The sequence below is a fragment of the Trachypithecus francoisi genome, unplaced genomic scaffold (genome assembly GCF_009764315.1).
Source record: "Trachypithecus francoisi isolate TF-2019V2 unplaced genomic scaffold, Tfra_2.0 Lachesis_group4, whole genome shotgun sequence".
NCBI lineage: Eukaryota > Metazoa > Chordata > Mammalia > Primates > Cercopithecidae > Trachypithecus > Trachypithecus francoisi.
The window spans coordinates 138,229,388-138,241,608 of record NW_022681469.1 but is presented as its reverse complement, the minus strand read 5'-3'; the positions used below and the strand labels follow the sequence as shown (position 1 = coordinate 138,241,608).

General features: G+C 49.1%; 1 protein-coding gene across 2 annotated transcripts; it reads left to right on the top strand.

Moving 5' to 3' along the window:
• The first annotated feature begins 5,824 nt into the window (after positions 1–5,824).
• On the top strand, positions 5,825–10,509 carry MRPS24 (mitochondrial ribosomal protein S24). 2 transcript variants are annotated; one of them, XM_033193996.1, is made up of 4 exons: positions 6,932–7,026; positions 7,106–7,174; positions 7,385–7,496; positions 10,084–10,509. In XM_033193996.1, exons 1-4 carry the CDS (start codon positions 6,988–6,990, stop codon positions 10,365–10,367), a joined length of 504 nt encoding a protein of 167 aa, XP_033049887.1. In that variant the 5' UTR covers positions 6,932–6,987; the 3' UTR covers positions 10,368–10,509. The 2 variants fall into 2 exon arrangements, with proteins under 2 accessions (XP_033049888.1, XP_033049887.1); XM_033193997.1 differs by lacking the exon at positions 7,385–7,496 and having other exon boundaries at positions 5,825–7,026; positions 10,084–10,203.
• The last annotated feature ends 1,712 nt before the right edge of the window (positions 10,510–12,221 follow it).

The following is a 12,221-nucleotide window of genomic DNA, read 5'->3' as shown; positions in this document are numbered from 1 at the left end:
CAAGTGATAGTAATGGGCAGGTTCTGCCTCTCTGTGCCTTAATTCTGTTTCTCAAAGAGGAGAGCAGCATCTGTCTGAGGACTGGGTATGGTAGAGGCAGTATCTGGAAGGGTAGATAGGGCAGAGATGTGCCCTATCCTGGCACATTCTAGTAGAAAGCCATCCTGTTCCCTCTCTTTAAGGCAGGAGCCATTCTTCAGGCTGTTACTGGGGGTTAAAACTAAATACCTTCACAGTAACTCTGAGGTCTTTCTACTGTCACCCCATTTCACAGTTGAGGAAAAGGAAGCCTAGAGGAGGTAAGCCCCTGCCCCAGAGCTCACATCTGGATGGGCAGAGCTAGAGCGGATAAGGGGTGGTGCTGTCACACCCAGCCCTGCACCTCTTCCTCTCACTCTCTCCAGACTCCCATAGCTTCTGGGCTCACCCCTGGGCAGCAACATCAGTGCCAGCACCACCTCTGACATCCTCCCCGACCTCATCCACAGCCCACCATTCGAACCAGAGGCTTGGCCAAGAACTTGGGACTTCTGCCCTGTCAGTTCTTCTGCTGGAATCCTTGCCTGCACTGGCCCTTCCCAGGGGCCAGCGTCACCTCACTGGGCCTCAGAACCCCACGCCAGCCCTTTCATCAGCGCTAGGAAGCTCTCCTTTGGGCCTTGCTTAGACCTTGGAGCCTCTTTCTCTCTGTTTCTTGACTTCAGAGAAACCAGGCCCTTTCCCAAGAGCTCCTACCATGTTTCTTGTCCTCCTCTCACCAGACACAGCAAGGGAGCCTTTAGCTCTCGGGAGCTCACCAGCCCTCTAGACTGGAATCCTTTCTTGAACAAAAGGCTTTCTGGTCCCTTTTCTGGAGATGCGTGGCAGCCTGCCTGCTGTGGGTTTCTGGATTCCCCGGATGCTCCACCTGCTGCTCCCGGGACATCCAAACTGTTGCCTCCTATGTTCCAGGAGCCTGGTTCTCCGCAAACCTGGTCTCTTGCTAATAAGTTTAGGAAAACCTTTCTCTTTTTTCATTTTCCTGCTCTGTTGCCTGGACTGGAGTGCAGTGGCGCAATCTCACTGTAACCTCCACCTCCTGGGTTCCAGTGATTCTCAGCCTCCCAAGTACCTGGGACTACAGGCACCCACCATCAAAAAAATACAAATAATTTTTGTATTTTTAGTAGAAACAGGGTTTCACCACATTGGCCAGACTGGTCTCGAACTCCTGGCCTCAAGTGATCCGCCTGCCTCAGCCTCCCAAAGTACTGGGATTACAGGAGTGAGCCACCGCACCTGGCCTCCTCCCACCCTTTTTGAAGGATTGATGTTTCAAGTCTGTGAACTGCGGATGGGCCTTGCCTTTAGCCCTCCAGTCAGTGCTGCTCTTAAGATTCCAATGAACACAACACCGAGGACTTGCCTTTCATATCTGGAGCTCAAAATGCTCACCTTCAGGTCTGAGAAACCCCAGAACTTGCCATGGGGCTACTGGACAGTCATGTTCTTAGAGCCAAGGTTAGTAGAGAGAGAGCCACCCAGAAAGGTGGACAGGGCAGCAGGCTGCTCACCAGAGCATGGCCGTGTGCTCACAAGGGGTCCTGTTTGATGAAAGTGTCAAACCAAGCAAGTACTATCTTGAAGGAAATGGGCCTGAAGAGTGCTTGGGACAAGGAACCAGGCGTGTCTTTGCCTCTCCTGTGAGATGGGGTGTAGCTTGGTTGTCTGGTCTGGTTTTGAACATCAGCCTTGCTTCCCTACTAATTATATGACCCTTGAGCAAAGTTACTTGGCTTCTCCAAGCCTTAGTTCCCCCTACTAGCACCTGTGTAGGAATGGAAGATGCTTACACAGTGCCTGCCCTGTAGTGGAAGAGCCAGTCTGTGCATGAGATAAGTGAGGCACCCATCTCTGTGTCTACACCATTCTGCATACCCATGAGGCTTGTGGAGAGGAAACTGCCTTCTGCATCAGCCTCAAACATTTGTTTTTTGAGACGGAGCCTATATCTGTCGCCCAGGCTGGAGTACAGTGGTGCGATCTTGACTCACTGCAGTCTCCGCCTCCCGGGTTCACTCCGTTCTCCTGCCGAGTAGCTGGGACTACAGGCGCCTGCCACAACGCCCAGCTAATTTTTTGTATTTTTGGTAGAGACAGGGTTTCACGGGGTTAGCCAGGATGGTCTCGATCTCCTGATCTCGTGATCCGCCCGCCTCGGCCTCCCAAAGTGCTGGGATTACAGGCGTGAGTCACTGCGCCCGGTCAGCCTCAAACATTTTTAACATGTCAGATCAGGATTCATCTTTTAATCAATCAATGGTACCTTAAGATAATTTGCAGCCATTTTTCCTTCCTAATGGTATGTAAAACAGCATCTTCTCATTGATATTATCTTAATTTACTGAAACAGCACCGAGCACGACTGGTGGTGGTGTGCAGTTTATACAATATAAACCTGATCTGGTAGCTGCCCCGACTCCTCAGATGTGTTGTATTAGCCCAGTAAAAGGGAAAGTCCTCCCAGTAAAAGGGAAAATCACTAATAAAATGATTTGGTCATAAACCTATCCTGAATTCTAAGACTCCAACAAAATTTTACCAGAGTGCAGCTTTATGAGCACCAATGAGTCAGGGCTGCACAAGAGCCAAGATGACTGTGGTCCTGGTCTCCTGTCATTTCGTCAACCACACCCTCGCCCCGCCACACACACACTTTGGAGGCCATGGCTTCTTCCATGCCACTGTCTGCCGGGAGGGCCTTCTGCTTGTCTCTGGCCCTGGCTGACTGGCAGGCACATCTCTCAGAACAGCCTTTGGTGACAGTCGCACCTCCATTCGTGCCCACCCAAGGGTTCAGGGGCCTTTCTGTGCCTTTCTAGGTCCTTAGCATATTTTCATTATCTCCTCATCTGAGCCCATTACATCTAGATCTAGCAGTTCATCTGGGAGCCAGGGAGTGGCAGTCTCAGGGGCTGGAGCTCATGAGGCCCATCCCTCGGTCTTCTCTTCCTTGAGTCCGCCCCTCTATCCCAGGCTCCAGTTTGGTTTCTTCAGGTTCTGACTTTTAGCCCAGGGTTCTGGTGTGGCACTGGGCATTTCTAACTGCCCACGGCTCTGATAACAGGAGAGTGGATTCCTTGGGACCCCAAAGCTGACGTCAGTAATTACAGCTGGGGACCTCACCCACCAAACCCAGCCCTTGTGCCTCAACAGAAGGAGAATGGAGGTGGGGGGATGGAGCAGGAGCTCACAGGGAAAAGGACTGAGCTGTCTTGGCAATCTGGTTTGACACTCCTCTCTGCTTTACTCATAGGGTTTCAGTTGTTAGACCTATTTCTCAGAATAGAGCTGAGAGCCTCTGGGATTTTTCCTGGTGAACGAGTTATTAGGAAAAAAAGAATCACAAGGAATAATGTAAAAAACACAGGTTTACAAAGTGTAAAGTGTCAGCAGTTCTGAGGATAAGTCAGCTGTAAAGAGAACCACAATGAGTGGAGTGATCTCGGCTCACCCTCCAGCCAACAGGAAGGGAGATGGCACCCCACTGCCCCCAGGCTAGATTCTGAAACTCTTCAGGCTCTGGAAATACAAGGGGGCTGAGGGCTCCCTTTTACACAGCATCTCTCCACGGCCCAGCCAGTGCTGTATCCCCCGAGCACTCTGGGTGAGCCCATGGTGGCTGTGCTGCACCCAACTGGACAGATCATCTCGAAGAAGTCCTGACCTCCCAGCAGACCCCTCCTCCCTTCCTCTGCCCTTGTGACCAAGAGTGGTAGGCGTGTTCCTTAGAGAGCTGCCATAATCTTCCAGGAGCATCCAACAGCACTGTCCCCGAAAGGGGGCTCTGCAAATACACATTTTGGGAGTCTCCCAAATAAACGAAGTGAGTTGGGACACTGGTTCTCAGCCCCGACTGCAAATTGTAATCATCTAAGGGGCATTTAAAAAATATGAATGCCTGCCCTCTCCCCACAGAGGTGGGGTGGAACCCAGGGGGCTCTGTCATGCAATTGGGGTTGCGAATCACTGCTTTGAGAGCATAGGAGCAACTTCTTGTTCTTGGTTATGTGCAGAACAAAGGCTCACGTCAGAGAAAAAGCAGTTTTACATCCCTGTCTCTGCATTAGGCCCCAGGAAGAGTGCAGATGGGTCTTTCACATGGGTTCATGTGCTCCTGGCCTTTCCAGGTCCAGGCAGTCCTTGAGGGCCAGTTGGGAGCTGTCTGCAGCAAGCCACAGAAACCCAGGCCATCCCCCCCCTCACCCCCAGGAAGTGATACTGAAAGAGCACATGCTTTGGAGCAAAAAGACCTGCTACCATTTACTAGTTCTGTAACCTCAGGTGAGTCTGTGAGCCTCCATCTTCTGCTCTGTGAAGCCTGGAAATACTGCCTCCTTTATGGAATCAATAGGAGAAGGAAAGTGCATCAAAACAACAACAAATGGAAAATAAAACATCCCCAGTCAGATTTTTCTGCTGATGATTTAAAACAATATAACATTCATACTGATGTATAAAAGTCATTTTAAGTAATTTTAGTCATGTAAAAACCGACATGACACCTTTCCCCCAATCACAGTATAAACAAAGCTAATAAAGGATAGATGACAAGATATTTGAACCCCAGAAATGTCTGCCACTGAAATGGCCATTGTGATGCTTGGAAAGATCTCCATCGGTGTGGAATTCCAGAGAGACCTCAGGCATAAGGGAGAATGGCTTGAATAGAGGAAAGCATAAATTTGATCATCTTATTGCCTACTGCCTTATGGGCAAAACTTGATTCCCAACCACAGCCTTCATGATGCAACCCCTGTCCACCTTGGGCCCCAATAGGTGTTGTGCCATTGCCACCTTTTCCTCTGATCAGCCCAAGGATCTTGTTTCCCTTTCTCCTTCCCCTTTCCTCTGATTAGGGTGGTGTTGCTATGAGTTCTCATAGAACCCTCAACGGCTGGCTCATCTCCCTAACGGGATATGTGGCTATCAGGGACTCGTTAAAAACAACAACAAAACCCACAATTGCTCTCTCCCTCTGCCAGGCACATCACCCTGTAATTTTCACAACCACCATTATTGTCCCCAGTTTACAGATGAGAGAAACTGAGGCTCAGGAGGTTCAGTCACTTGCCCAAATTACACAGCCAGGAAGCATTGGGTCCAGGATTTGGACTCAGGCAATTCAGATGCCAGGTCCCATGTTCCTCACCACCTTGGAGCAAATTAATTAAACTTAACAATTATAAAATTATTGAACATTATGAAAACTTTAAAAATATTGTGAGTTGAAAAGGATTTCTTAGGAATGTTGAAAGTTCTTTTTTTTTTTTTTTTTTTTTTTTTTTTTTTTGAGAAGGAGTCTCGCTCTGTCACCCAGGCTGGAGTGCAGTGGCCGGATCTCAGCTCACTGCAAGCTCCGCCTCCCGGGTTCACGCCATTCTCCTGCCTCAGCCTCCCGAGTAGCTGGGACTACAGGCGCCGCCACGTCGCCCGGCTAGTTTTTGTATTTTTTTAGTAGAGACGGGGTTTCACCGTGTTAGCCAGGATGGTCTCGATCTCCTGACCTCGTGATCCGCCCATCTCGGCCTCCCAAAGTGCTGGGATTACAGGCTTGAGCCACCGCGCCCGGCCGAAAGTTCTTATATTTGCAAAGTATTATGGATTGGAGGGCACCTCATCCTTGCTCTGTCCCTTTATTCAATATGCATAACAGTTGGGGACCGCACTTTCTAAAAATTAATAATAAAACATTTCTGGTGAAGTGGACATGGAAGACCTTGTGCTTTTATTACGGGTTTTTTGAGAACCCACCTTCATGTAATCAGAGGAGTCTTGGTCATGGGAAATGGACCAGACTGAGGTCAAGAGACTTGTGTCTTGGTCCCTCTCTCCCTCTCCTCAATGTGGTCATGGGCAACTCATTTCCACCGTTCTTCCATTTCCCCTTCCCATGGATCATAATCCAGTCCTCCCCCTGACAGGAAACTGCAGCATATGCAAGTACTGTACCATTAAGGGGAATGATGTAGACCCAGAACGGTCAAAATATTGGCAATTTCACATGATTCAACCAAACACAACCCATCATTTATTAAATATTCTCTTGATCCTAATAGCTCTATAAGGTAGTACTATTATTAAGGCCCATTTTATAGATAATAGAACTGAGTCTTAACTGTACAAAGATTGTTGTACATGGGCCTGACTCCAGAGCCCGTGTTTTTTCCATGACCGTGGTGACTTCTAAATTAAATATCCTTTGTTGCTATTTTTCCATTTGACATTAATAATTACTGGCTACCAATAATAGTGGCGACTCACTGGTCTGAGCGTTACAGGCCCTGCGATATTCTCATGAATTTCCTTGCCCTCCGGCCCTTTCCTCATACTTAAAATTTTCCTTCCCCAGGGGCCAGTCACCAGTATGGTCACATGTGGCAAACCCATTCTTGCATAACTGCATAAGTCATCCTTGAAGAACTGGGTGACGTTTTAACCAAAATATGTTTCTTTATTCGTGGATAAAAGTCTGGAGGGCTTTTCTGGTTTTTTGTTTGTTTGTTTGTTTGTTTACGAATATTATTTGGAGGCACAACTCAGCAGCCTAATTCATAGGACCTGGGTAAAGGCTTGGCTCCTCTTCGGGCCCGGAGGTTGCAGGTTGAGTAGGGCGGGGTCCGGTGGGCCGCACACCCATCACCCGTACTAGGGTGAGGTTGTTGAAGAGGAAATCTCACGTTTCGCATCCTCAAATTTCCGGATCTGAAACCCGATGCAAGCAGCAACCGAGGCAGAGCAAACAGCGGCGGGATGAGCATTCACGAGGCTGAACATTCACAGGGCTGCGGGGAAGGCGGGAGTGACAGCTACCCAGCACACCGCGGCCCCGCCCCGCAGAGGCCCTGCCCCGCCCCCGCCAGAGTACAAGCTCCGACTTGGTCTCGTCCAAGGCTGTCCCCACCCCTCAGCGCGCTGTGGTACGTCCCGCGCTCAGCTCGGCCCAAGATGGCGGCCTCCGTGTGCAACGGGTTCCTGGGTCGACGGGTGAGTGGGTGATTCGGCAGGTCCCGGCGAGTCGGATGTGGGGTCCCTAGTTTCCGCCTCACGCGCCCTCCCTCCACAGGTGCTGTCCTGGAGCCGAGAGCTGCCTTGCGCTTGGCGCGCCCTGCACACCTCCGCGGTCTGCGCCAAGGTGAGTACAGCCGGGCCGGTGCCTGGGGCCCTGGGGGCCGGCAGGCCGGGGCCGCAGCGCTGGCTGAAGGGGGCGTGTCGCCGGGGTCCGGGGCGGGGCTAGAGTTGGGGCGTAGGGATCGGGGAGCAGTGCCAGCTGAGTGGAGGGACATGGCGCGAGGTAGGGTCTGGATTGGGGTTCTCGTGGAGTCACGGCCCCTTTTGCTCCTAGAACCGGGCGGCCCGAGTACGCGTAGGCAAGGGGGACAAGCTGGTGACCTACGAGGAGGCACACGCGCCGCACCACATCGCCCACCGTAAAGGCTGGCTGTCGCTGCACACAGGTGAGCGGACCCCAGGCCTCCAAAAGGAGCACTCAGTCCTACTGTCATGTAAACAAAATGAACACGCGTCACAGGTTTCCTTTAACTCAGGAAATAATGCCAGGGTTAGAAATCTATAAAACCAACTCAAGGGAGACGTAAAAAAACAGAGACATATATAGATCAGAATCTTGAAACAAATTTGAAGATGGATGCAAAACTGACTTTTTCCATGGCGGGCAGGGACTCAGTTGATCCTCCACTGAACAGAAATTATTTGCATGTCTAGACAAGAATTATTTTGCATTCCTATCAGTTATCTGTAATTTACAGAGCTGCAAAATAGCTCAGAGTCAAGGAAAAGAGTGAAACCCTTACAGAATCTGATAACCCTGAAGAGTGTGCTCTAAGGAATGCAGTTTTCCACTAAAGCACAATTTTTTTTCTGTAAATATATACAGACAATCCTAATTATTCATGAATTTCATATTTTCAGATTCTTCTGCTGACTCAGATTTATTTGTAAGCCCCAAATCAACACTCTGGGCACTCTCAAGGTCACTCTGAGATGTGGGTAGAGCTGCCACCCCAGGTGCATGTCCCGAGCTGAGGCTCTGCCTCGTTTCAGCTCTCATATTGTAAAAGGTGTCCTTTTTATGGTCTAGAGTCTTTTTTTTTTTTAATTTCCATTTTTGTGCTTTTTGTTAGCGATTTTGCTATTTAAAATGGCCCTGCAATGCTGAAGTGCTATCTAGTGTTCTAAGGGGGAGAAGGCTGTGAAGTGCCTAAGGGAGGACATACGTCTTTCTTCAGTCACAGTTGCTCTTGGCCCTGAATTCAATGTTAATGAATCCACCATGTATATTAAATAAGGTGTCTTTAAACAGAAACACAAAGGAAACTAGGTTATGTATTGATTTGTTAACAAAAATATAGTGCCCAGAGGCTGGAAGGAATCTAACCCTGTATTTCCCCTAGGAGCAGTGGTTCAGTATTCACTAACTCAGTGTTGGCGGTGACTTTATAGAGTATAACCACTGTGAACAATTGATAACCAACTGTGTTTTGTTTAGTACAGGGGTTCTTGGATGTTTGTGATGCATCTAGAGAACTTACTTAAAATACATATGCCTGCCTGGCGCGCTGGCTCACACCTGTAATCCCAGCACTTTGGGAAGCCAAGGTGGGTGGATCACGAGGTCAGGAGTTCAGTACCAACCTGGCCAAGATGATGAAACCCCATCTCTACTAAAAATACAAAAAACTTAGCCAGGCTTGGTGGCAGGCACCTGCAATCCCAACTGTTCAGGAGGCTGAGGCAGAGAATTGTTTGAACTCAAGAGGCGGAGGTTGCAGTGAGCCGAGATCATGCCACTGCACTCCAGCCTGGGCGACAGAGTGAGACTCCATCTCAAAAAAAAAAAAAAAAATACAGATGCATATCCCCCACTCTTTTAGGTACTGGTCTGACGTTTGGATGTAGGTGTGCAGACTCTTAATGGACATTGTAAGGGCTGCAGGGGATCCAGGGTTCACACTGAGAACCCACTGGTGGAAGCCCTGGGCCTAACTCATGAGAGGACTCATGTCCCTGATCTCAAAAATAGCTGGTGGCCTTATCTTTCTGGTCCATGGGATGACTAGTGTTTTCATAAGGCAGCCAAGAAGGCAGGAAAGTGGCTAGATATGGTGGCATCATCTGAGTTTTGTACCCTGACTCAGGCCTCCATCTTCCTTTTTGTAAACTAAGGATAATGATAATACCTACTAAACTGAATTGGCTTGGGAATTAATGACATAACATACTTTGAACTTTAAAGTGTTATTTTTCTTTATTTTTCTTTCTTTTTTTTTTTTTTTTTTTTTTTTTGAAGCGGAGTCTCGCTCTGTCGCCCGGACTGGAGTGCAGTGGCGGATCTCAGCTCACTGCAAGCTCCGCCTCCCGGGTTTACGCCATTCTCCTGCCTCAGCCTCCCGAGTAGCTGGGACTACAGGCGCCCGCCACCTCGCCCGGCTAATTTTGTATTTTTAGTAGAGACGGGGTTTCACTGTGTTAGCCAGGATGGTCTCGATCTCCTGACCTCGTGATCCGCCCGTCTCGGCCTCCCAAAGTGCTGGGATTACAGGCTTGAGCCACCGCGCCCGGCCTCTTTTTTTTTTTTTTTTTGAGACGGAGTCTCGCTCTGTCGCCCAGGCTGCAGCGCAGTGGCCGGATCTCAGCTCACTGCAAGCTCCTCCTCCCGGGTTCACGCCATTCTCCTGCCTCAGCCTCCCAAGTAGCTGGGACTACAGGCGCCCGCCACCTCGCCCGGCTAGTTTTTTGTAGTTTTTAGTAGAGACGGGGTTTCACCGTGTTAGCCAGAATGGTCTCGATCTCCTGACCTCGTGATCCGCCCGTCTCGGCCTCCCAAAGTGCTGGGATTACAGGCTTGAGCCACCGCGCCCGGCCTAAAGTGTTATTTTTCTTATTCCATGTGCAGAAGAAAAGAGAAGAGGCTGGGGGTGAAGGGTGGGATTGTGCTCAGTGCTTTTAGAGGTTGACTCTGGAGTTATGGCAGGACCCTGGGGCAATGAGGCTGACTCTTCTATAATGCCCTTCCCTCTTCAGGTAACCTGGATGGAGAGGACCATGCTGCAGAGCGAACGGTGGAGGATGTTTTCCTTCGCAAGTTCATGTGGGGTACCTTCCCAGGCTGCCTGGCTGACCAGCTGGTTTTAAAGCGCCGGGGTAACCAGTTGGAGATCTGTGCCCTGGTCCTGAGGAACTTGCCTCCACACAAATACTACTTCCTTGTGGGCTACAGTGAAACTTTGCTGTCCTACTTTTACAAATGTCCTGTGCGACTCCACCTCCAAACTGTGCCCTCAAAGGTTGCGTATAAGTACCTCTAGAACAATCCCCTTTATTCCGTCAAGCTGTAGCCTGCAGAGAATGGAAACGTGGGAAAGGAGTAGTATGTGGGGGAAATGCATCCCCTCAGAGGACTGAGGCATGGTCTATCAGCTGCTGTTGAATAAAGACCCTCTATCTTGTCTTGCCTCTCTGTTTTTACTGTTGGATGAGGAAACTAGAGTAGTGTTTCTTTGACGATGCTCCAGGTTTTGCAGGAAGGCTGATGCCAGTTATTTGAAGTTTAATTCATAACTACAGTTTGGTGAGTACCTGTGCCAATCACTCTGTCAAGCACTTTACCTAAAGTTCTTTGTTTTCTCTCAAGATGGTAAGACCCATTTAGTGTTCCTTTTTAAGAATCAAAACAGGCGGGTGCGGTGGCTCACACCTGTAATCCCAGCATTTTGGGAGGCTAAAGTGGGCGGATCATGAGGTCAGGAGATCGAGACCATCCTGGCTAACACGGTGAAACCCTGTCTCTACTAAAAATACAAAAAAATTAGCTGGGCATGGTGGCGGGTGCCTGTAGTCCCAGCTACTCAGGAGGCTGAGGCAGGAGAATGGTGTGAACTCGGGAGGCGGAGCTTGTAATGAGCCGAGATAGCGCCACTGCACTCCAGCCTGGGCAACAGAGTGAAGCTCTGTTTCACACACACACAAAAAAAGAAAACAGTATGAACATATATCAAATTGACCATGAAGCTTTCTTATAATTCTACTCCAGAGAGAACTGCTGTGAACAGTTTGTTATATTTTATTCCCAGATGTACTTTTCTCCAAAGAAATACTTTTTTTAAATTTTTGTATTTTCAGTAGAGACGGGGTTTCACTGTGTTCGCCAGGACCCAAGGAATACTTTAATGCACGCTCATCGGTGTTAAACTCTTATTGAGTACCTACTCGGTGCCAAGCACTCTTCTAACTGCCTGGGACCCATTAGTGAGCACAACATTTCATTCCAAGATCCCTATCTTTGTGACGCTGACATCCTAGTGAAAGGGCAGGGAGCGTGAGGTAGCATTAAATGGTGCAAGCACATGAAGGAGGAAGACGTGCAGGTAAATGGAGGAAGAGCATTGCAGAAAGTTGCATTCACAAAAGCCAGTTCCTGGTGCTAGGAAGTAGGGCAGAGGTTGCTGATCCTGAGCTTGACTCTCATCCTGACCATGTCTCTGATATCTTTAACCTGACCCTGAGCCTCTGCCTAACACATCCTTACCCTGAACTTGATAATGGCCCTGACTCTGTGACTCTGTTGCAGACCTTTACCCTGACCTTAACACATAGCCTGACCTTCACCCTCATTCTCACCTAGACCCTCCCTGGTCATGTGTCTCACTCTGAGTCTGACCCTGACCTTGACTCTGATGGTCACTTTGAACTTCACTCTGAACCTGACCCTGACTCAGAACATACTAACACTACCCTGACTCTTACCATGACTGTGTTTTCCATTTTCATGCTGCTGATAAAGACATACCTGAGACTGAGGTTTAACAGACTTAGAATTCCACGTGGCTGGGGAGGCCTCATAATCATGGTGGAAGGCAAAAGGCATGTCTTACATAGCAGCAGGCAAGAGAGAGTAATAACCAAGCCTAAGGGTTTTTCCCTTATAAAACCATCAGATCTCATGAGACTTATTCACTACCATGAGAACAGTATGGGGGAACTGCCCCCATGATTCAGTTATCTCCAGTTGGGTCCTTCCCACAACATGTGGGAATTATGGGAGCTACAACTCAAGATGAGATTTGGGTGGGGGCACAGCCAAACCATATCATTCTGTTGGGAACAGGCCCCCAAATCTGGCCATAAACTGGCCATAAACAAAATCTCTGTAGCACTGTGAC

Excerpts from the sequence above, each read along its gene's own strand:
- MRPS24 (XM_033193996.1), top strand. The coding sequence starts at position 6,988 with ATGGCGGCCTCCGTGTGCAACGGGTTCCTGGGTCGACGG. Across the intron at positions 7,027-7,105 it reads ACGGGTTCCTGGGTCGACGG|GTGCTGTCCTGGAGCCGAGA; the intron begins GTGAGTGGGTGA and ends CTCCCTCCACAG. Across the intron at positions 7,497-10,083 it reads CTGGCTGTCGCTGCACACAG|GTAACCTGGATGGAGAGGAC; the intron begins GTGAGCGGACCC and ends TTCCCTCTTCAG.